General features: G+C 36.7%; 4 protein-coding genes and 1 pseudogene across 5 annotated transcripts; 2 read left to right on the forward strand and 3 right to left on the reverse strand.

Annotated features, from left to right (window-relative positions):
* The first annotated feature begins 3,125 nt into the window (after positions 1–3,125).
* LOC115440256 (KRR1 small subunit processome component homolog) lies at positions 3,126–4,819 on the forward strand. The gene has a single exon (XM_030164487.2). It carries the CDS (start codon positions 3,555–3,557, stop codon positions 4,590–4,592), a length of 1,038 nt encoding a protein of 345 aa, XP_030020347.1. The 5' UTR covers positions 3,126–3,554; the 3' UTR covers positions 4,593–4,819.
* Positions 4,814–7,266, reverse strand: LOC119188467 (serine--tRNA ligase, mitochondrial-like). Of its 2 annotated transcripts, none has more exons than XM_037447053.1 (4): positions 6,401–7,266; positions 6,120–6,307; positions 5,876–6,043; positions 4,814–5,142 (listed from the first exon to the last, which is right to left on the reverse strand). In XM_037447053.1, exons 1-4 carry the CDS (start codon positions 7,013–7,015, stop codon positions 4,821–4,823), a joined length of 1,293 nt encoding a protein of 430 aa, XP_037302950.1. In that variant the 5' UTR covers positions 7,016–7,266; the 3' UTR covers positions 4,814–4,820. The 2 variants fall into 2 exon arrangements, with proteins under 2 accessions (XP_037302950.1, XP_030020324.1); XM_030164464.2 differs by having other exon boundaries at positions 6,772–6,964.
* A 241-nt stretch (positions 7,267–7,507) lies between these two features.
* On the reverse strand, positions 7,508–9,317 carry LOC119193454. Its single transcript, XM_037447054.1, has 2 exons — positions 7,948–9,317; positions 7,508–7,787 (listed from the first exon to the last, which is right to left on the reverse strand). The coding sequence occupies exon 1, from the start codon at positions 9,203–9,205 to the stop codon at positions 8,168–8,170; it is 1,038 nt and encodes a 345-aa protein (XP_037302951.1). The 5' UTR covers positions 9,206–9,317; the 3' UTR covers positions 7,508–7,787; positions 7,948–8,167.
* A 4,023-nt stretch (positions 9,318–13,340) lies between these two features.
* Positions 13,341–21,567, forward strand: LOC115456240 (DNA (cytosine-5)-methyltransferase 1). The gene is given in 10 exon segments (XM_030185226.2): positions 13,341–13,559; positions 13,654–13,759; positions 14,019–14,183; positions 14,186–14,420; positions 14,498–14,711; positions 14,799–17,095; positions 17,098–17,810; positions 18,122–18,302; positions 18,543–18,724; positions 20,768–21,567. Coding segments are annotated over 10 exon segments (4,248 nt in total). The 5' UTR covers positions 13,341–13,488; the 3' UTR covers positions 20,852–21,567.
* Positions 21,555–22,000, reverse strand: part of LOC119193453 — a 1,392-nt pseudogene continuing 946 nt past the window's right edge.

The following is a 22,000-nucleotide window of genomic DNA, read 5'->3' on the forward strand; positions in this document are numbered from 1 at the left end:
AATAATTTTATTACTGTTTATTCATAAATATGTGAATGTTTAGTTTACACTCTTGTAAAGAATGAATCCATAATAATCAGCATTTTTTAAATTCTTACCTAAGAGTAACCTATTTTCAACAATTGACTACCACTTTTTATTGCCAAGAATTTAAAAGCAAAAGAAACATAAATAGATAAATACTCACTTGTTTAGGTACTGACTATTAAGTAATATTTACTGTATGCTGAAATGTGTCAAACTAATATTGTACTTTTTTAAAAAAATAAAATATCCTTTTTCTAAAGCATTTAGCTATTTGCAGATATTATTTGAGACTGACAAAAGAAACTAGAACGAATTACCTACTACAAGACATGTAGACAAATAATGTAAATAGTTTTAGTTGTATTCAGTTCGATTGTATTTAATGTAATAGCAATTACCGTAGTGTTCGCGATTGACAACACTTCCAAAAAGTGGTCCATTTGTCGATGGTCACTGATCCTTTGGCTGATCGATGCATAAACACTTGCAACTTTATCGCATTTACGATTGTTTCAAAGACGATTCGTGTATTAGGATTTCGAAACCGAAATGCAGCTGTTTTCGAAATGCATGCAATTTCACAGTTGCCAGATGGTGAGGTTACTCCACAAATTTAACGCCATGGGGAAATTTGTGGGGGTGTTTGGTGGTATTTTTAAAGCGAACAAACTTTACTCATTTGTCAACAAATATAATCCGTTTTCTGAGACCTCTTAACTGAATTTTGGGAGATTTCGTTGAAGTCATCTGGCAACCATGTCCGATTTCATTCCATTTTATGCCAATTAGATTAATCTGAAAGGCTGGTTAATCCGCTCCAATAGTGTCCACCAGAGAGCATATCTTCCTTATATTTAACTTTTATTTTACATGAAATTTATTATTAATTGAATTAATTGTAGATAAGGGTAAGAGAAGGCATGGTGACACAAGTGGTTTTTCACTTAACAACTAGAATATATTGTATAAATCATTGTTTTTTTTTTGTAAATTGCGTTCGAATAAGTTACTTTTCTTTGACTGTGCCAAGTTTTACACTGTTTGCCTTCTTACCCTGTCTAGGCATTTTTAGGGCTAGTCATGAAGTAACAATGCTCTCTATAATTTTGTAATTTGTTCAATAAAATGATTGTACCAAACTTTTTATTTATTTACCAGATTGGATAACTCATAAATAGAAAAACTCAAATACCTTGTTAGGTGTGTAAATAGCCCAACTCACGTGAAATAAATGAAAAAGTTAGAGGAAGGCCAAGGAACACCAAGGCCGAGCAGGCACTACCTACTATGTCCCCTCAAGGGAGGAGAGCAAGGGCTACTAGGTAATACTGCGCAAATTTACTCACCGATCTTGCAGCTAAAGTCACAAGGCGCACACCGCAGAGGTCTGCGATGCCAGGCGATGCGGCAGGATCAGCGAGGGAGGGGTGAGAATTAGAGGGAATTAGGAATAATGTGGATTATTATAGGAATATGGAGAAAATTGTGAAGTAAACAAATTTTTAGTAATAATGACATTAGTATTCAAATAATCGGAGCATAACGGCCAGCATTACGTCCAAAGAGGCGACAACCTCCTAACTAATCTAAAAAGATCGAATGAGTAATTTTACTCAGAACTTACCCTCGACTATAGCTCACGTTGAGGAGACACCGAGCGGCTCAACCAATACCTTAACAGTTTTAATGTTCCTAGCTTTAAACAAATTAATGTAGACAGATACTGAAACTTCAAACGTGTCGAAAAAATATAAGTGTTCATCTCTAAATTCAATTCCCGCGCTCAGTCTCGAGTCAATGAGTCTCAGTAGTCACGTCAGTACGTTTCCATATATATTATAATTCTCTTTGTTAGTACGCAGGGGGTGGACACTTAGAACATTTTGTGTAATGATGAATGATTATATATCTTAATGCCGTTACATAGAGTTTAGTTTTGGTTGACAAAAGGACGTCTCATCGTAACATCTTGTACCAACATAATAATCCAATAAATTTTGAAAGTATGTTGGCTACCATGATAGTTGATAATTTGCCGCCATTATTGACGGTAGATTTGTCATTGTTGAAGTTTATTTGCAAAAAAATTTTATAATTGCGATTATGTTCAATAATAAGTTAAGTTTTATGCCGAATACGTTGAGTTGAGCCAGCTTTTCCGTTTTGTGTATATTTCTTCTTGAAGGAATTTGTGTAGTGTGTGTTACGAAATAGTGATTCTTATTATTCCGAGATATTGACTCTAATTCTGTTTACATTTGTGTAGTTTATTGATTTTGTGTGCGAGAATGGGGAAAAGAATTAATGTGTATAAAAATGTGAGGTTTGTGGCATACAAAAGTACCCAAAGTCAAAAATATTTATGGCTAAGTATCCACTTGATCTACACCGGTAACAGAAAATTTATATTATGATTTAAAACATTACATAAAAGTGATGTATATTTAATTCAAATTTACAACCTCAGGTAGTCGTTGAAGAGAATACTCTAGATTAAGGAGTTTCAATTCTATGCTTAGTAACCTAATCAAAAAAGGCACGTGTGAAATCTATGAATTTGCCCTTGCAATAATTGTATCATAGTAATTGTTGATTAGACGGAAAAAGATCATATCTGTAAGGTATAAAATTTTTCAATTTCCATATAAAATTGGAAATAAATAACGGAAAACTGGAGTGTTATGAATTTCTAAGTAGGAGACCTAAACATTATACAATTTATACATAAGAAATTCACGTGATAATATTGTGTATTTTCTAATTAAATAAAGAGAATTATTAAAAATTGTGGATGTTTTATTTTTAATATTCTAAATTCAATCATAATTTATACCAGTTTAAGATTTATGGTCAGCCATTTTTATCGATATAAAGCTGTCGATACAAAATTATCGATAATATCGATTAAATAAGGAACGTCTCTAGAAACGAGCAGATTTATAGTAAGTTGGCAGCCTTGCGTATCATTTTTTCTGCGTAATGTTGGTACAAAATGTAATCCTACTGGGCTCAGGTATGTATGCGTGAGCTCAAATTCAATGTACTAAGTGCCGCCTCTTCTTACGTAGTATATTACTTACTCTATGTCAGTACGTTTCGAGCTGTCATTGCGTCTACACCTGTTGCTACCCAAATTCTAATTATTTAAAAATGTCGGTTTATGTCCGTGTATAATAAACAGTGTCACCTATCATCGGAAACTTACATTTTAGTTTTATAGTAACTTTCTACAAAATACTCAGTGGCTTAACATTCACCGTTGACAAAAATAATATATTTCTTAGACAAAAAAAGTATTAATTTATTGGTATATTCGAACAAACATACAAGTTTAGAAAGTCGTGAATATTACGATCACATTACATAGTACTGTACAAATATTATTTTTCGATAGTTTTATATGTGGCTTAAAGGGCTCGCACTCGGAGCCGTATCATCCATTAAAAACAAATAACATGTGTCCACAATTCATGCGTTTGTTTTCAATTTGTAAATTATTAAAATTACGATAAATTAAATAGACAACAATGGAAGTTCCGGAAGATAACGATGAACAACAAAATTCAGGTCCTGTTGAAAATGCGTGGGCTATGAAAATACCGAAATTTAAACCGGAAGATAACCCACACGGCCTGCTAGAGGAAAGTAAATTTGCGACGTTATTTCCAAAATATCGAGAACAATACTTAAAAGAATGTTGGCCCCTCGTCCAAAAGGTACTAAAAGAACATCATATTGTTGCCGAGTTAGATCTTATTGAAGGAAGCATAACGGTGAAGACTACAAGAAAAACTTGGGACCCTTACATTATCATTAAGGCCAGAGATTTAATGAAACTTCTGTCACGAAGTGTTCCATTCGAACAGGCAGTGAGAGTGTTAGAAGACGAAATAGGATGTGATATTATAAAGATTAATTCCTTTGTCCGTAAAAAGGAGACATTTTTGAAACGGCGCCAACGTTTGATTGGGCCAAATGGTGTTACTCTGAAGTCAATAGAACTGCTAACAGAATGCTACGTACTTGTGCAAGGAAACACAGTGTCAGCAGTAGGACCCTATAAAGGTCTTCTTCAAGTCAGACGAATTGTTGAGGATACAATGAAAAATATACATCCTATGTATAACATTAAAAGCTTGATGATAAAACGAGAACTCATGAAAGATCCGAAATTAAAAAATGAGAGCTGGGATAGGTTTTTGCCTAAATTTAAAACCAAGAATGTACCCCGCAAACAACCTAAAAAGAAAGTTAAGAAACCATACACTCCATTCCCTCCACCGCAACAAGAAAGTAAAGTTGATAAAGAACTTGCAACCGGTGAGTACTTCCTCAAAAATGAGCAGAAAAAGGCTAAACGGCGTCATGAGAAGGAAGAGAAACAAGCACAAGCTAAACGAGCTCGTGATGAACAGAGGCAGAAAGATTTCATACCTCCAGAAGAAAAACAGGCTGCACCTTCTACATCAGAGGAAACTAGTATTGATATTAAACAATTAAAGGCAAAAATGAAAAAGTTTTCAAAACAACACAAAAATGTTAAAAAGAGTAAAACTGATGGTTAAAATAAGATAAGCCATTTTATCTTGGATTTTCAAAACAGGATTTTATTATAATAAAATAAAATAATAAGAGTGTATTGATCATCATCAGGTAAGCAGTTGTAACAGCTATAAAAAATAAGTTTTAACATAAAAGTTACTTCTTGCTTAAATTTAATAACACTTTTGGTTAATATTCATAACAAAAGTGAATTCATGCTACGAAGGGTAAATAAAATGCCATAAAAATTCTTATCGTTTTATTTTTACTAATTTCAGTTCTGGTACATTCATGTTTTTACCAATATATTCTTTTTCATCCATATAAGGTTGCAATACTTTTGGTATGTAAATTTTTCCTTTTGGATCCTGGTGTGTTTCCAATAATGCAATCAATGTTCTTGGTACTGCACAAGCAGTACCATTTAATGTATGGACATAGGTGTTTTTATTAGAAGCAATATCAGAATATTTAATGTTAAGTCTTCTTGATTGATAGTCTGTACAATTGCTACAGCTGGATATTTCTCCAAACGTCTTACGACCTGGCATAAAGGCTTCAATGTCATACTTCCTGTAATAAGGATTAAAATGTCAGCAAGTTATGATAAATAAAAAACTGCATGTCATCTTATGGAATTAATAGCATGGTTGTACCCTAAGATGTTTTTATTACATAGATACTTTATCCGACCTCAATATTGGCTAGACGAAAGTAAGGTAATTGCCCGACTTTACAGCCAATGAGCGTGCGGCACTAACATTGTTACGTAACTGTCGATGTATATATATCCTTTTCTAACGAATGTATGCTGCATCTTTTTATTCCTTCTTCGAGCCAATTTGTAATCATATGTACAGGTACGTGACTACAGCAAATAGTGCGCCGTTTTTATGTGCCATTTCGTTAGTGTATGACGCGTCTATTTCTAAAACGTCATTGGTTGTACCTAAATAATTTAGTTAAGAAAATGTAAAAGTAAACATACAATATATCTACTTGCTTTTAAAATATTTTTGACTGCTGCAGTCAAAAAGAATATTTGAATTTCAGTGGTGCTAGCACACAAAAGTGAAGTGTGGAATAACATCCTATCGTAGACTATCTCACACACTGTGGAGCCAAACACCAATGCAGAACAATACACTTGGTGCATAGTTCATTGTTTTAGTGCTACAGTTAATGAACAGCATATTTTTTATTGTATAATTTGTTTTTCTCTTAAATATTTTAGTCATATTGTTCTATTCATGGAAGAAGCAATGAGAAAAAATATTTAGACATCATAGGAGTTTATATAGTGTACCTATACGCAGGAGCACCTAGTTCATGTGGAGGCATATCTAGAATTTGCATATGAAAGCCCAATGGAGCAAACAGTTCCTCTTGTACACTTCTTATGTACTCCAGCATATCTTCAGACTGCTCTGGTGTAGTCACTATAAACATTTCTACTTTTGTGAACTGGTGAACTCTGAAATAAGAAATAATTACACACTGCAATTAATCTTTTGCTAAACACAACAATTTGTTTATGTCCCATTGCTTACCTATAAATACCTCTCTCTTCTATTACATTAGATGTTTCAGCTCGAAAACACCGGCTAACAGCAGCTAACTTAAGTGGAAGCTCATCATATTTGTGGATTGAATTCTTAAGCAGTCCAGCTAATGACATCTCAGCTGTCCCAGATAAGTACAAATCTGGACCATGATGATGTGGGTCTAAAGAATAAATCTAAAAACCAAAATAGATATTAATATTTAATATAATAGACATAAACATTAAAAATGTTTGTAAACAAACAGAGATTGCTTGGTAATAATTTACCTGTGTACGATCACTATTGATAGTCATTCCACAGCTTTCTAAGACACTACTCGGAAGTATATCAGGCACAGATACTAGTTGGAAATTTTTTTTTAGCAATGTAGCTACTGTGTACTTTACCAAAGCCTCTTCTAAAATGGCCAGGTTACCCAAAAAGTAATAACTTTTGTGACCACATGTGTATCCAAGTTTATCTGTTCTTACATAATTTAAAAGGCGAGTAATCTCGCTGAATTCTAAGGGTGTGTGATTGCCAAAGTCTTTTTTATTATTAATTTCTTTTATCACTTGTGGTTCGGTAAACTTTTGGACATTTGGATGGGTGCGATTGGGCAACTTACTCAGTTCTGTATACAAGTTTTGTTGCATACCTTGATATGCACTGTGTGTTGGGGAAATTGCCGTAACGGCATCGTAAAGGTCCAAGACCCGTTTTATATCACCGACACCTTTTCTACTGTTTATGTTGTTAACAATTTCGTTAGAATTACTTTGATTACAGTAATATTCGACATCTATGTCAGGAATAGTAGCCGATGAGCTAAACCTCAATATCGGGTTTTTTGGGAAAGATTTTCTAATTATGTGGGAAATCACTCTATGTAATAAATTCATTTTTATTAAATCATAGATCACTTATTTCATATCTCATTAGTAAACATAGAACACAGGTTTTGTGAATAATTTCCTGAACTTTATTCTTAGGATACTAAAATAAAATAGAAAATAATAATTCGTATTTTTTCGATTTCCTAACCAATTGAAACAATTTGACAGTTGACATAGTTTATTTTTTATTCGTCCTTAGAGGACGGGCTATAGTCTTTCGACCATACTGCCTAGTCTTACGTAACAGTTGACATAACCTGCCGCGGACTTTCTTTTCTTTTTATTTATTACACCTTTGGAGACTAGGCCATTGAGCCCCTCTTACATATAATACAACTAACCACTAACGCAATAATTATTTTAATCAAGTAAATATATGAAAATTCGAATGTAGATATGACTATAAGATATAAGTAAAATAAAATCAATCAATAAAAAAATGAGAAATGTAAATCATCATTAGAAAATTAAATTCATAGTTGACAGTCTTGACTAAACTCTTCTTCTTCTTTGATTACTGGCGACGAGCTTGATTATGAAGCTATTCCGCCAATGTCACGTTGTTTCAGACTGCAGATTACTGAGGTATTAATCTGGGTATTAAAGTTGAATGTCTTTATGATGAAGACTTTTGTTAATGGGAGAAGATAAACGAAGGGGATTTGACAGTTCCATAGAGAATATAACCACTACGTTAAGACAGTTTTTGAGTGACAGTTGACTCTCTTTTTTTCCCTCGTAGCGTATTGAATTGATGTTTTCCCCAAATGTTAGTGATCTACAACAACATGTATATGATAAGTAGACATCACGCATATAAATATGATTTCAAACCAATAAATAAATAACACCACATGCATTAGATATAACTAAACGTACAGAAACATTTGGCACTTATGACTAAAAAGTTAGAAAGGACTTTAGACTTAGACAGTTACCTATGTTATAACTTTATTTTGTTAATTTCTATAAATTTACATAGCTGTCTAACAAAGGGAGAGTCTACTAAGGAGAGGATACACTTGAAACTAGTGGGGCGGGAGACGTTATCAGGAAGAATATTATATAGGGGATATCGTAATTTGGGACAATTAAAGAATAAATGATCGGCGCTTCCTTCCTCCAAGCCACATTCACAAAGTGAATGGTCTCTAACCCTTAATTTTGCCAGATGAATCGGGGTGCATGCATGGCCGAAACGAAGACGACAGATAGTGGAAATAGCAGTTTTGTCCAATTGACGGAACTTGAAAACCATGGTTTGACTGGGATATCTGGAACAATGTCTCCATAGTATTTTCCCTTCACCGATTTAGATACCCGCCACTGCTCATTCCATGTGCGAGTTAGTCGAGTAAGGGACAAAAGACATAAGTCTTGGCTGAAGTAATTGTAGTATTCCAAGGAACCACTCTGAGTCGCAAATTTTGCACAGGAGTCCACAGTTTCATTGCCATGAATCCCTTCATGACCCGGAATCCAGGCCAGTACTATTTTAAGGTTATGTAGAGCACACTCAAACAATGTCTGTCTTATTTTCAAGGTAATAGGGAATTTAGATTTGGAGCGGAATGGATTGGACATTATGGCCTGAAGACTACTTAAAGAGTCGGAAAAAATTATAGATTTATCTAATTTATGCGATTGGGCAAATCGAACAGCTTCAAGTATTGCTATAGATTCTCCTGTAAATACAGAGGTACAGGGAGGAGATTTAAAAGAAAGTATGATGCGTGAATTAGGAATCCAAACAGCCGAACCCACGCACGCGTCATCTGATAATTTAGAGGCATCGCAAAACATTGGTAACCAACCCTCCCATTTTGAATTCAATATCTCATTAAAAACAATGTTTGCCTCAATTGTACCTTTATTTATGCCGAAATTGAGAAGGACGGATGGTTTAAAAATTAGGGCCTTATAAGGAAGGGAGTACAAAGGACTAAGTGAGGAATGGAACGTTGGGCAAGATAATTGAGAAAAACTGCGGAAACTAAGAAGAAGACAAGGCATGGACCGTGGATTACTTGGAAGTGACTGTGAAAGAGTTCTAAGTTTATCTAAAAGAGGGTGAGAAGTAGATTGAACAATTTTAAAGAAAAATCTGTCACACAGGTACTGGCGACGGATATGAAGGGGGGGTTCAACGCACTCCACTTGCATGGCATTGATAGGAGTAGATTTCATAGCCCCCATAATTATACGTAAACATCTAGCTTGTATTTTATCCAAACTATTCAAACCTGCCTTATTACAATGGTCTAGCAGAAAACAGCCGTAATCCAGGTGACTTCTGATAATTGCATTGTATAGCACTTTTGAGAGTAAGGATGTGACCCCACCAAACTCCAGACAGGGAACGCAAAATGTTAATCATTTTTTTCACATTTTTGGGAAATGTAAAGGCAATGGGGATACCAGTCATCCTCGAATCTAGTATAATGCCTAGAAATTTAGTTTGATAGACCTGAGTAATGACTTCGTCATCAATAAGGATTTTAACAGGGGAATATTTCTTTTTTTTGTAAACAACACTGAATTGCATTTTGATGTTGATAGGGTGAGACCATGAACATTTAACCAATCACCCAGATATGCTAGTGCCTGGTTTAAGTCAGATTCTACACAGTGGATAAATTTGGAAGATGAGTAAAGTACGAGGTCATCTGCGTATTGTAGGACTTGACAGTAACTGTTCACCACTACATCAAGATCATAAGTATAAATGTTGTAAAGCAGAGGACTCAGTACTGAACCTTGAGGTAGGCCTTTCCAGACAGTTCTAGGGGGTAAGAATGTGTTATTGATTTTAATTACCACTGATCTGCTCGTCATCAAATTAAATATGAAATGTACCATCTTCTCAGGGACACTCAGCTTTAGAAGTTTTTCTCTGAGAACCGGAAGAAGAACATTATCATATGCAGAAGTGATGTCTAAAAAGACACCTAAAAGTACTTCTTTGTTTTGGAAAGAGCGGTAAATATCAGTTGTAAGAATGCTAAGACTGTCTAGAGTACTCATTCCTTTCCTGAATCCAAACTGCGTATCTGACAATTTGCCTGAGTTCTCCATGAACCAATCCAATCGATGTTTGAGCAAATGTTCTGAAATTTTAAGTAATAGAGAGGAGAGGGCTATGGGTCTATATGAAGAAGAGTGAAGAGGATTTTTACCTGGTTTGAGGAGAGGAATAATAATTTGTGTTTTCCATGCATCGGGAACAACACCAGTTTCAAAAAAATGATTAATCAGTTTTAGGTAAAACTGTTTGCAGTTATCATTAGCTCTTGTCAAGAATGAATAGGGAATGCCATCAAGCCCAGGAGAAGAGTCGACAAGGCCGTCTAAAGACAATTGCAATTCTTCAAACGAAAATGGGGATGCTAGGGGGTGAGTTGAAGGAAGAGGAGGATATAAGAGGGGAAGACAGGAAAAGTCTGGGACTGAAGGAGGGGCAATTTTAGAAGCAAATGAGTCGATCCAAGTGGAAGGATCATTGGATGGGGTATTAGAAAAATTACGAGCAGATCTAAACCTTTTTATTTGACTCCAAACATATGATGAAGGGAATTTGGGTGACAGACTTTCGCAAAACCGCATCCAACCCTGCTTTTTTTTAAGGGATAATAATCTGCGGGAACGGGCCGCCATTTGTTGAAAAGAGATGAAATTCTCTGTCGTCATTGAAGAGTTATATTTAATTTCAGCTTTGTGGCGTTGGTGAATAATGCTCGTGCACTCTGCATCCCACCATGGCGGCGACTTTTTGGATGATTTGCCTTTTTTAAGTGGAATGTGAGAGTCTGCAGACGAAGAAATCGCCTCAACGAATTTATTATATGCATCTAAAGGGTGTAAATTACTATTGCCAGATATAACTTTTAATTGAGAATCGAGGGATGCTACATATGATGGCCAGTCAGCCGCAGATAAACGATATTTGAGGAGAGGGGAGAAGGGATTTTGAAGAGGAAAATTAAGTGGGACGGAGATAATAATTGGAAAATGGTCACTGCTAAAACTGTGGGGACTTATTTCCCAATGTAGTAGAGACGCAAGAGATGCAGAACAAATGGATAAATCTACAACACTCTTTGGATTCTGAGAAGGGTAAACACGACGGGTAGGAGACCCATCATTGATAACACAAAAATTAAAATCATCCAATATTTCGAGAAGAGGAAAGGAGACACGGTCACACCGATAGGACCCCATGATGTATGGTGGCAATTAAAATCGCCCATGATTATAATAGGACTAGGAAGGGAAGATAAAATAGAACGAAGTTCAAGGAATATGAAGGAAGAAGGATGAGGGATGTAAATAGAAACAAAAGAAATGTTAAAACACCTCACAGCCACGACATTAAAGTTTTGACTATGAGGAGGAACAGCTAACTGGGTATAAATGAGGGACTGACTTACAAATAAAGCACTTCCCCCATAGCCATCGTCCCTGTCATCCCGAAAACCTGCAAACCCAGGGACTCGAAAATGAGAGCCAGGGACAAGCCAAGTCTCGGAAATAGCAAGGATAGATGGGGAATATTTAGAAATCATAAGAGAAATTTCATGATTCTTATTGCGGATACTCTTACTGTTCCACTGAAGAATCTTTATTGGATCCATTGTTAACAAGGGAAAAAATTAATTGTAATTTATTGGCAACGTTGGTCGGTAAGCAATCAGAATATGTGGATATAATAGTGAATACTAGATTTATAAGACCTTCTAGAAGGTTACTTTCTGGGAGAGAGTCATCTACAGGAGTATTCAAAGCGCAGCCATTTGGTTGTGAAGAGGCAGGATCAGAAGTAATATCAGAATGTAACACTCTATTATAGCTCTTACCTAATGGGGCTCGGGATCGAGGGGAGGAGAAAGTAGTTTTATTGTATGAAGAACGTTCAGGAGGTGAATTATTGGGTGAAGGAGAAGGCATATTAATTGGGGAAGATAGATTAGGAGCAGCTTTGATAGCTTGTGAATAAGAGTTATTAGGTTTAAAATGGGAGGATGCCATGTCGTAAGACACATTGTCCCTAGACATGAGCATTTTTATATTTTTTTGTCTGTCATGTTCAGGACAGCTTTTGTGTGTGGCAAAATGACTACCAGAACAGGAAGTACATTTAGCAGATTGCATGTCCACCGAGCATGAGTCACCTGGGTGTGGAAGAGAACATTTATAACATCTAGTTTTTGACCGACATTGGTTTTAATGTGACCAAAACCGCAGCAGTTAAGGCATTGAATTGTGGGAAGTATATATATATCCACAGGAAGAGAGTTATAGAAGTAATATACGTAAGAGGGTAATTTTGTGACAGAAATGTAATTACAATAGTTTGAGTTGGTAGCCAACTAGGAGCACCATCTGTAATTACCTTTCTGCTGAGTCGTCTCGCTTTAATTGCTTTACCACATCCATCTGGAACTTCTATGTATTTAATGAAGTCATCCATGGAAACCTCAACAGGAATTCCTCGAACTACTCCCAACCGGGTCACATTGTATGAGGGGATTGAAGAAACATAATTATTGAGTGATAAAGTAGGATTAATTAAGAAATTATTTGCATCAACAGCAGTAAGAAATTCAATAGAAATTCTGTTGCGACCCACTTTTTTTACCCCATTTTTCATTATGTTTGGTATTTTATGCTTGAACAAAAACTGGCCAAAATTAATGGGTCTGATGGTCGATCCAGATGAAGGATCAGTTTCAACACGAGACACATGAACGATAAATGGTCCTGTGCTTGAATCAGGGTAAGAACTCAAAAGTTCCTTGTAACTTGTGTGAGTGAATGAGGTTTGAATGGAAGGGCATTCAAGGACCGGTTGTGCTGAACTAGTTTTTTTGGTAGGGATGATTGTCTCCGAGGAGTCATCGCTTTGGCGTTTATAGGCCGATTGTCTAGCCACACTAGTATCAGGGTGCAGGGAGGAAATAACATCCATAGCAACCGTTTGGGAAATATCCGGGGGATCGGGGGGGTCCGGAGGTGATATGTCCATTGTTACTATATGAGATAGTAACAAGGACTAATTAATACACAAAAACACTTACCGACACCACTAAGAATATACAAAACACAATTCAATAGGAATTATAGTAATATAGAGATTTCCTGATTTTTTTAAAAGGTTTAAATACAGAATCCCACTGACTCGTGTATCAGCTACCCTCCAAAAAACCGACTAAACTCTTGATCAAAGGTCTTGATTCTTGGTATTGACACTTGACAGTTTTGTTTTTGAGAGCAAGTTCGACGAAAAACAACGTTACATACGTAAGATTTGGCAGTATGGTTGTAAGACTATAGCCTGTCCTGTAAGGAAGAATAAAAAAAAAACAAAAACAACGTCAACGCCAAGTTTTGGCGCGTTTTTTACACAAAGTGCAATTGAATAATAATTTAATGTGATCATGCTAATATAGCGAAAAGAATCTCTTGGAATCGAAATTAGAGAGATGCCTGTGAAGAATCACAATGAGGGTAGCAAACAAAATAAAACTTCGCCTCCGGGCTCTTTTAATAAGGCGTAAGTTGGATTATTTGTAACAGCGCATTAAAAACTTGATGACATTTCTATATAATAGATTGTTGTAAATAACACCATAACTATTATATTGCAGAGGCACAAGGAGATCGGCACGGAACGAAAATCAGTTAAAAATTACAAATATGTTTGCAATTAAGAGGAGAAATAGTTCTGAGGACGATCAGAATGAAACTAGTAATGTAAGATTTAAGTCAGATGTATAGATACAGCCAAATTTAGATATGTTAAGCATTATACACTAACCCTTCATGTGGTTTCGTCTAATATTATAAGCCTGTATAATATTGAAGATAATTCTTATTTTGATATTGGGCAATGTATTTGTAATCAATTTTAAAAACAGACGAGTTGGGACATGGGGTCTTTCATGCATAATATTGTCTCATATTAGTTTCTGGGTCAATTATTGCTAACATATTCATTTTCTTTTATTTACAGAAAAAGCCAAAGCTTGAAAATAAAGATGAAAATTCAATCATATCTTTAAACAATGACTGCATAGAAATAAAAGATAGCAATGATAATGTAGAACTTATTGATCATAAGGAAAATGGCGAGAAAACTAAAAACATGCAAGATGATGAAATCCCAAAAGAAACTGAAGAAAAATTGGTGTATTGGTAAATGTGGAGAATGGGAATGTCAATGATGATACAAAAAATGATGCACAAATTATTTCAGAATTACAGCAAAATAAACAAAAAAATCCAGACACTGAGCAATGTGAAATTTGTGGTCAATTTTTGAATAATTCTGACCTTGTTTATTATCAAGGACATCCACAAGACGCTGTGGAGGAATACATAGCGTTAACTAATGACAAACTGGTTTTAGCATCTGGTAAATTTAATACAATGTCTATTTAATTTTTTTTAAAACAGGATTATGTATATCTTAACAGCAAATATGATTTTTAGGTGATGAAGGAGACATTATGGAGCGACCTCAAACTAACATAACTGGTTTTGCCATATTTGATGAACAAGGGCATCTGTGTCCTATAGATGGTGGACTTGTTGAGAATGATATACGTATTTATATGTCAGGGTATTTGAAATCAATTTGCTCTGATTCGTCAGATATCGATGAAGAATCCATACCTGTCAAGGATGTAGGCCCGATAATTGAGTGGTAAAGCATATAAATTACTTGTCTTATGGAATGCACTAAGAAAATAATAATGGTTCTATAATTTATTTGTTTTGTAAAATGTTACAGGTTTATCCATGGGTTTGATGGTGGAGATAGAAATTGTATCACCTTGTCTACCGAATTTGGAGAATACAATCTGCTAAAACCCAGTGAAGCATACACACCTCTCATGAACAATTTGTATGAAAAAATATGGTTGAGTAAAGTAGTTGTTGAATATTTGGAAGAATTTCATTATCTTCAACCAACATATGAAGATTTGCTGGAAGTTGTCCGTAGTTCTTACATACCAGATCTGAATGATAAAAAAATGACAGAAGAGATGCTTCACAAACATGCACAATTTGTTTGTGATCAAGTGGTTAGCTTAGAAGCAGATGAAGATGATGAACCTCTCATTACTTTACCATGTATGAGGGAACTAATCAAATTAATGGGTATCAAATTCGGTAAGCGTAGAATACGCACTAAAATAGACTACAAAAAGGTAGATAAGAAGGCATGGACTAAAGCTACAACCACACCTTTAGTGAGAAAAACATTTGAAAGCTTCTTCACAGATCAACTAGACAAGACAAATCATGAGCTTGTACTGAGACGAAAAAGGTGTGGTGTTTGTGAAGCATGTCAATTGCCCGATTGTGGAGAGTGCAATGCCTGTCGTGCTATGGCTAAATTCGGAGGACATGGGCGCACTAAAAAGGCTTGTGTCCGAAGATTGTGTCCAAACATGGCAGTTGAGCAGGCTGAAGATTCTGAACCTGATGATGAAGAAGAATACCAGCAAATGGCGGATAAGAAGCAACAAGACAGAATTGATGATACTGTACCAGTTAAATTGACAGGGTCATGTAGTAAAAAGATTAACTGGGTTGGTGACCCAGTCAAGGCAGATTCTACAAAGATTTATTATGAGAGGGTTGAAATTGATGGTGCCGAATTATGTAATGGTGATTTTGTCATGATTGAAACCTCTCAATTGAATATACCAGCTTTAGTTGCCAGAGTCGTGTACATGTGGAAAGAAACTATCAATCCCAAATCTGGTTATTTTCATGGGGAAGTATTTATTAGGGCCTCAGATACTGTTTTAGGTGAAGTAGGAGATGCGAGGGAAATATTCTTAGGTGATAGGTGCTGCCATGGTGCACCCCTGTCTTCAATTCTAAGAAAAGCTTGTGTTGAGAAAATGGAAATACAAAATGACTGGTTTAGACTTGGTGGTAAAGAAGTAGATGAGAAAAACGTAGAAGATGATGGTAAGACTTACTTCTATAGCAAGTATTACGAGAGGTTTACTGCACGGTTTGAAGATCTACCAGAAAATCCAACTTGTCCTAATCAATTAAGGAAACATCGATTTTGTCCATCATGTGAGCGTAAAACAAGAAGAGATGCCAAAAATATTCCGAAGGTTTCAGGCAAGTTGGTTGACAAGTCAGACATTGTAACAGAAGAAAATAGAACAGAATGGACATTAGTCAGGTGGCAAGATAATGATTATAAGAAAGGTTGCGGCGTATTTTTAAAACCGGGGACATTTAAACTAAAAAACAACTACTTGAATGTCCACTATAGCCAGAAACAGAAATTAGAAAAGGTGGATGAAGATATTTATACCGAATATTACAGAAAAAGTGATAATAATTTGCGCGGTTCCAATATTGACACAGGAGAACCGTTTTGTGTAGGTTTTATCGCTGCCGTTACGGCTATTGGCGATGGGCCCCTTATTGTTCCCCAAGATATCTATTTGAAAGTAAACATATTGTATAGACCTGAAAATACAACTAGTAAATTCCCTCATCATGAAGACATTAATCTGGTTTATTGGAGTAATGAAATAAAAGAAGTGCCCTTCTCTGCAGTAGTAGGTCCTTGTAATTTAATTTACGAAAAGAATGTCCCCAGTCATGAATCACTTCAAGGGTGGCTGGATAGGGACCCAAGCAGATTTTACTTCAGAATGGCATTTGATAAAACTTGTGGTGAATTTGTGGATGTACCCAACTACGCTACGACTGTTGGCCGTACTGACAAAGGCAAAGATAAGGGTAAAGGAAAAGGCAAGTCCAGTAAGGCTACCGAAACCAATAACCAACCAAATAAAGTCGAAGAAGTAAAAGTGAGACCATTGAGAACTTTAGATGTATTCGCTGGTTGTGGAGGCTTATCTGACGGTCTTCATCAAGCAGGTGTTGCAGAGTGTCGATGGGCAGTGGAGAATCTTGAAGCTGCCGCTCACGCGTATTCATTGAATAACAAAAACTGTATAGTCTTTAATGAAGATTGTAACGCTCTATTGAGAGATGCGCTAGCCGGAGCCAGTCATAGTAGTGGAGGATTGCGCCTGCCGCAACAAGGGAAGTGGAACTATTGTGCGGTGGTCCGCCATGCCAAGGGTTCTCCGGTATGAACAGATTTAACTCGAGGGAGTATTCAAATTTCAAAAATTCCTTGGTTGCCTCGTATTTGTCCTATTGTGATTACTATAGGCCAAAATATTTTATCTTCGAAAATGTCCGAAACTTTGTAGCATTCAAGAAGGGCATGGTTTTGAAATTAACTCTACGTGCCCTGCTGGATATGGGCTATCAATGCACGTTTGGTATTTTGCAAGCTGGTAATTATGGAGTACCACAGACGAGACGTAGGTTGATCATTTTGGCGGCTGCACCTGGCTACAAGTTGCCTTTGTACCCTGAACCTACACATGTTTTCAGTAGACGAGCATGTTCCCTAACTACTACTATAGACGGCAAAAGATTTGTAACAAATATACATTGGGACGAATCGGCTCCGAGAAGGACTTGCACCATTCAAGACGCGATGAGCGATCTGCCCCAAATATGTAACGGCGCTAATAAAATTGAGATCGATTACGGTTCGATGCCAGAAACACACTTCCAACGACGCGTCAGAAGCAGAGACGAGAATACGAAATTACGAGATCATATTTGTAAGAATATGGCACCGCTCATTCAAGCCAGAATTAGTCGAATCCCCACCACGCCTGGTTCAGACTGGCGGGATTTGCCGAATATATCTGTCGCATTGTCCGACGGAACCAAGTGCAAGGTACGAATTAAAAATAGCATTATATGTACTTATGTATATCCACTAGGTTTTGCTCGCGGCGACTATGTAATATCTCTCGGTATAAGATTCCCCCTGCGTACTTTTTGAGATAAAAAATACCTAGCCTTTACATACGTAAATCTAGGGCATAGTCAATCTGTGTGCCAAATATCATCCAAATCTGTGCAGCAGTTGCTGTGATTAATTTTAATCACAAACAAAAATCTCTTCAAGCCAATGAATTTTCTAAATACGAAGTATCTATCAAATGTTATTGAAATTATTTTTGTAAATTTATAATTTGTTAACAGGTGTTGCAATACCGGTACGACGACAAGAGGAACGGTCGCTCTCCTAGCGGTGCGCTGCGTGGCGTGTGCGCATGCGCAGCGGGCAAGCCGTGCTCGGCGCAGGACAAGCAGGAGAATACTCTCATACCATGGTGTCTGCCGCACACCGGCAACCGACATAATAACTGGGCTGGTCTTTACGGTATACAATTTCTTTATAATTATTTTTAACCTCTTGTATATACCCTTTTCATAAGGCTGGTTAAATTCCTCTGACTTTTTTTAATGTTCGTGAAGAGATGTAATAACTAAAAATTCTGGTACTACTTACTTGTTTAATTTCCAATATTGCTATAAAAATCTTGTCACGACACATAAACACAAGCAATCAATGTATTCTATATCTATACCTATATTGTATGTATATCTATATTATTGTCAGGTCGCGTGTCTTGGGACGGATACTTCAGCACGACGGTGACGGACCCTGAGCCGATGGGCAAGCAGGGCCGTGTCCTACACCCTGAGCAAAACCGCGTGGTGTCGGTGCGAGAGTGCGCGCGCTCGCAGGGCTTCCGCGACACGTACGTGTTCGCCGGCTCCGTCCTCGACAAACATCGACAGGTATGCACATAATAATAATAATAATAAGCCCGCAGGGGCGGCTTTGTCGCCACTCACCGTCGGCTTGCCAGCCGACGGTGAGTGGCGACACCGCGTTCCCTGATTCCGTGGGGACTAGATGAGACCCCCTGACCCTTGGCTTGCCTTAACTGGCCGGCTAGGGGTGGAAGTCGCAAGAGCTAAGAACCTCAGCTCCAGGGTGGAACTGCTCAATCTGCGTAATAGCGAGGAAACCCGCTCCGGGACGCAACAGCGACCCGCGATGGTGAAATCGGTGCACACCTCTCGACATCCTTAAGCCACCCACACCGGTGTTGCGTCCTTGGCTTACGCCACTTATGGGATGCCCATCTAGTGGGGGGCAAGTCACCGTCTGCCTTAAATACATAAGATTGAGACATTTTACTTGGCAGGCGACGCGTGTCTTAATCAATAAGCCCAGCAACCAGTCCAGCTAGATCCCATCCATAAACCCAGTATAATTCCTATCTTTTCTGCAATAGTCCCTGCACCTTGCAAGGGCTGTCTTTGGCTGTATTTCCTCCATAAGTACATACAGAGAGAGAGTACTCGCAAGGTGTATAAACCCCAACTAGAGTAATGTATCTTAAAGGGGCCTCTGCGTGTTGGATCCATGTCCCCACGCAAGCCTTCCAAAAGGACCGGCCTTTATGCCGTGATTTCCCGCAAGAAAGATACAACATAATAATAATATCAGCCCTGTATTATATACTCGCCCACTGCTGAGCACGGGCCTCCTCTACTACTGAGAGGGATTAGGCTTTAGTCCACCACGCTGGCCTAGTGTGGATTGGTAGACTTTACACACCTTCGAAATTCCTATGGAGAACTTCTCAGATGTGCAGATTTCCTCACGATATTTTCCTTCACCGTTAAATCGAACGATAATTTCACACAGAATACACACATGATTTTTTAGAAAAGTCAGAGGTGTGTGCCCTTGGGATTTGAACCTGCGGACATTCGTCTTGGCAGTCCGTTCCACAATCCACACCCAACTAGACTATCGTCGCTTTTTTTTTGCACATACATACATAATCTATAATATAAAAATAAGTCGGGTTTTCCTTCCTGACGCTATAACTCCAGAACGCACGAACCCATTTCCACGGTTTTGCATTCGTTCGAGTATCCCTCGCGAAAATAAGTACGTTTCATTTTAAGTAGATGGCGCCGGTGCGTGATACATTGTTTGACAGCTACTCTTTGTACTTGTGATATATGTGCCATCTGGAAACACAGTTTTGACGTTGTCAATAACGCATCGTTTCCCGCTCTCTCGCAATTAAACGTTAAGTCGGCATTATCGTGTTTTTCTTTGGGTCTCCAAGTAATGGCAGTAATCCTGGCCAGAATCCTCGATAAATACTTATCAGTACTCTGCTCAGTTAATTTTTGTGTTGGATAGCCCTTTGTTCGTGGAGTGCTATAGGCTATATATCATCACGCTATGACCAATAGGAGCGGAGCAGTAACGGCTAATCTCAGGAACTACCAGTTTGAACTGAAAAAATCTTTTTGTGTCGGATAGCCCTTTGTTCGTGGAGTACTATAGGCTATATATCATCATTGGTCATAACCAATAGGAGCCGAGCAGTAATGAAACATGTTGCAAAAACGGGGAAAATTTATTAGTTTTGAGAGCTTCCGTTGCGTGCGCTACGTAAACGGTTAAAGTTATGCAACAATGATGTATGACGGGATTGTTCCTCTTAAAAAATTCTACAAAAATATATTATAAAACAAAGTCCCCCGCTGAAAACTTTAGCCCGAAAAACTTTATAACGCGGGCGGAGCCGCGGGCAAAAGCTAGTATAATATAATGATTTTTATGTGCATCATGTAGGCGTGCAATTATTTGTGTCATACGTTTTCTGTATATATGTTTTCTTGCATATAATTTACTAAAATATTAATATTTAGAAAATTGAGAAAATCTTTTAATTGTACCGAGAATTCAGATACATTATATTGGTAAAAGCATTGGTGAGTCCTTTATATAAATACTAGTATTTATTTCAGGTTGGGAATGCAGTACCGCCGCCTCTCGGAGCAGCGTTAGGTAGAGAAATAAAGAAAGCGTTGACAGCGAGTCCTTCTTCATAACCGAGTATTGAAGTGTTTACGCTCATTTCACTAATCTCAAATACCTAAAATATGATATAGGGCTTTAAGGTGCAGTCTTTCTTAACATAACAATGCAGTTTACCAACAGTTGTTATTAAAGTTAAGATTCCAATTTCGTATTACGTAATGTTGTAAAAAACAAAATTAAACAAAATACAAAAGAAAAGCAAGTTAAAAATAATTATATCTATTTGTTAACTGAAAGCTGTTACTTGTTACACTAAAGTTTTTTTTACACTAACGACCGGTTTATATAAATAAACCCAATATCTTTTTCGATCGATCGCGAGAATGGACCAATCAGAATAAACTTTTTGTGACATCCTTCCAATGACATTCGATTGGTTTATTTTCGGGATCGGATGCAGATTAAGATTGAGATCGTATATTATGTAATGTTGAAATGCTATGGTTGATGGTAACAAAACTACAGCCTTAGGGTTTAGAAGATTAAACATTTGACATCTCGACTATTGTTACTTTACAATATAGGTTACATTTACGATAATTTACATATAGATTATAGATAATAGAGTGATAAAACTATGTAATCGTTATTAAGTATAAACAGTGCTTTTATATTGTTTTATATAGCATCATTAAATATATAAATAGTTGTTTTATTTTATATTCATAAGGACGTAATGTGCGTGTGATAAAAGTGGTCTTCAAAAATAAAATATTTATAAACAAAACCAATTTTATTTCTTAATAATATTACCAGTTTTTCGTTTAACATTTTTCACTAACAAGCTTAGTTCAGCGTCCTCTTTAGATTTCTTAGATTTATGCTCTGTTTCTATATCGGTATCAGTAGGTCGCCGTTTTAACTTTTCGTGAATAAGTTTTTCCATATTTTTCGTTTTCTTATAGTTTGGATCACTAGGATCGATGTTGTAAAGATGAGAATTATATAGTGCAGAAAACCGTTCGTCATTTAAATTTATTTCAAAATCTGGCGTGGCTTGTTTCTGTTCCTTCATCTTTTCTTTTAATTTCTTTTTCCTCTTTGACTTCTTTGTGTCATTTTCTGCTTCTTGTATCTTCTTCAAACTGAAATGAGGCTTTACCATCGTCATCGTCGTCCAACAATAACTCTAATTCTGCTTTTCTTTTCTCTTCATTCTT

The sequence above is a fragment of the Manduca sexta genome, unplaced genomic scaffold, assembly GCF_014839805.1.
Source record: "Manduca sexta isolate Smith_Timp_Sample1 unplaced genomic scaffold, JHU_Msex_v1.0 HiC_scaffold_56, whole genome shotgun sequence".
Taxonomy (NCBI): Eukaryota; Metazoa; Arthropoda; class Insecta; order Lepidoptera; family Sphingidae; genus Manduca; species Manduca sexta.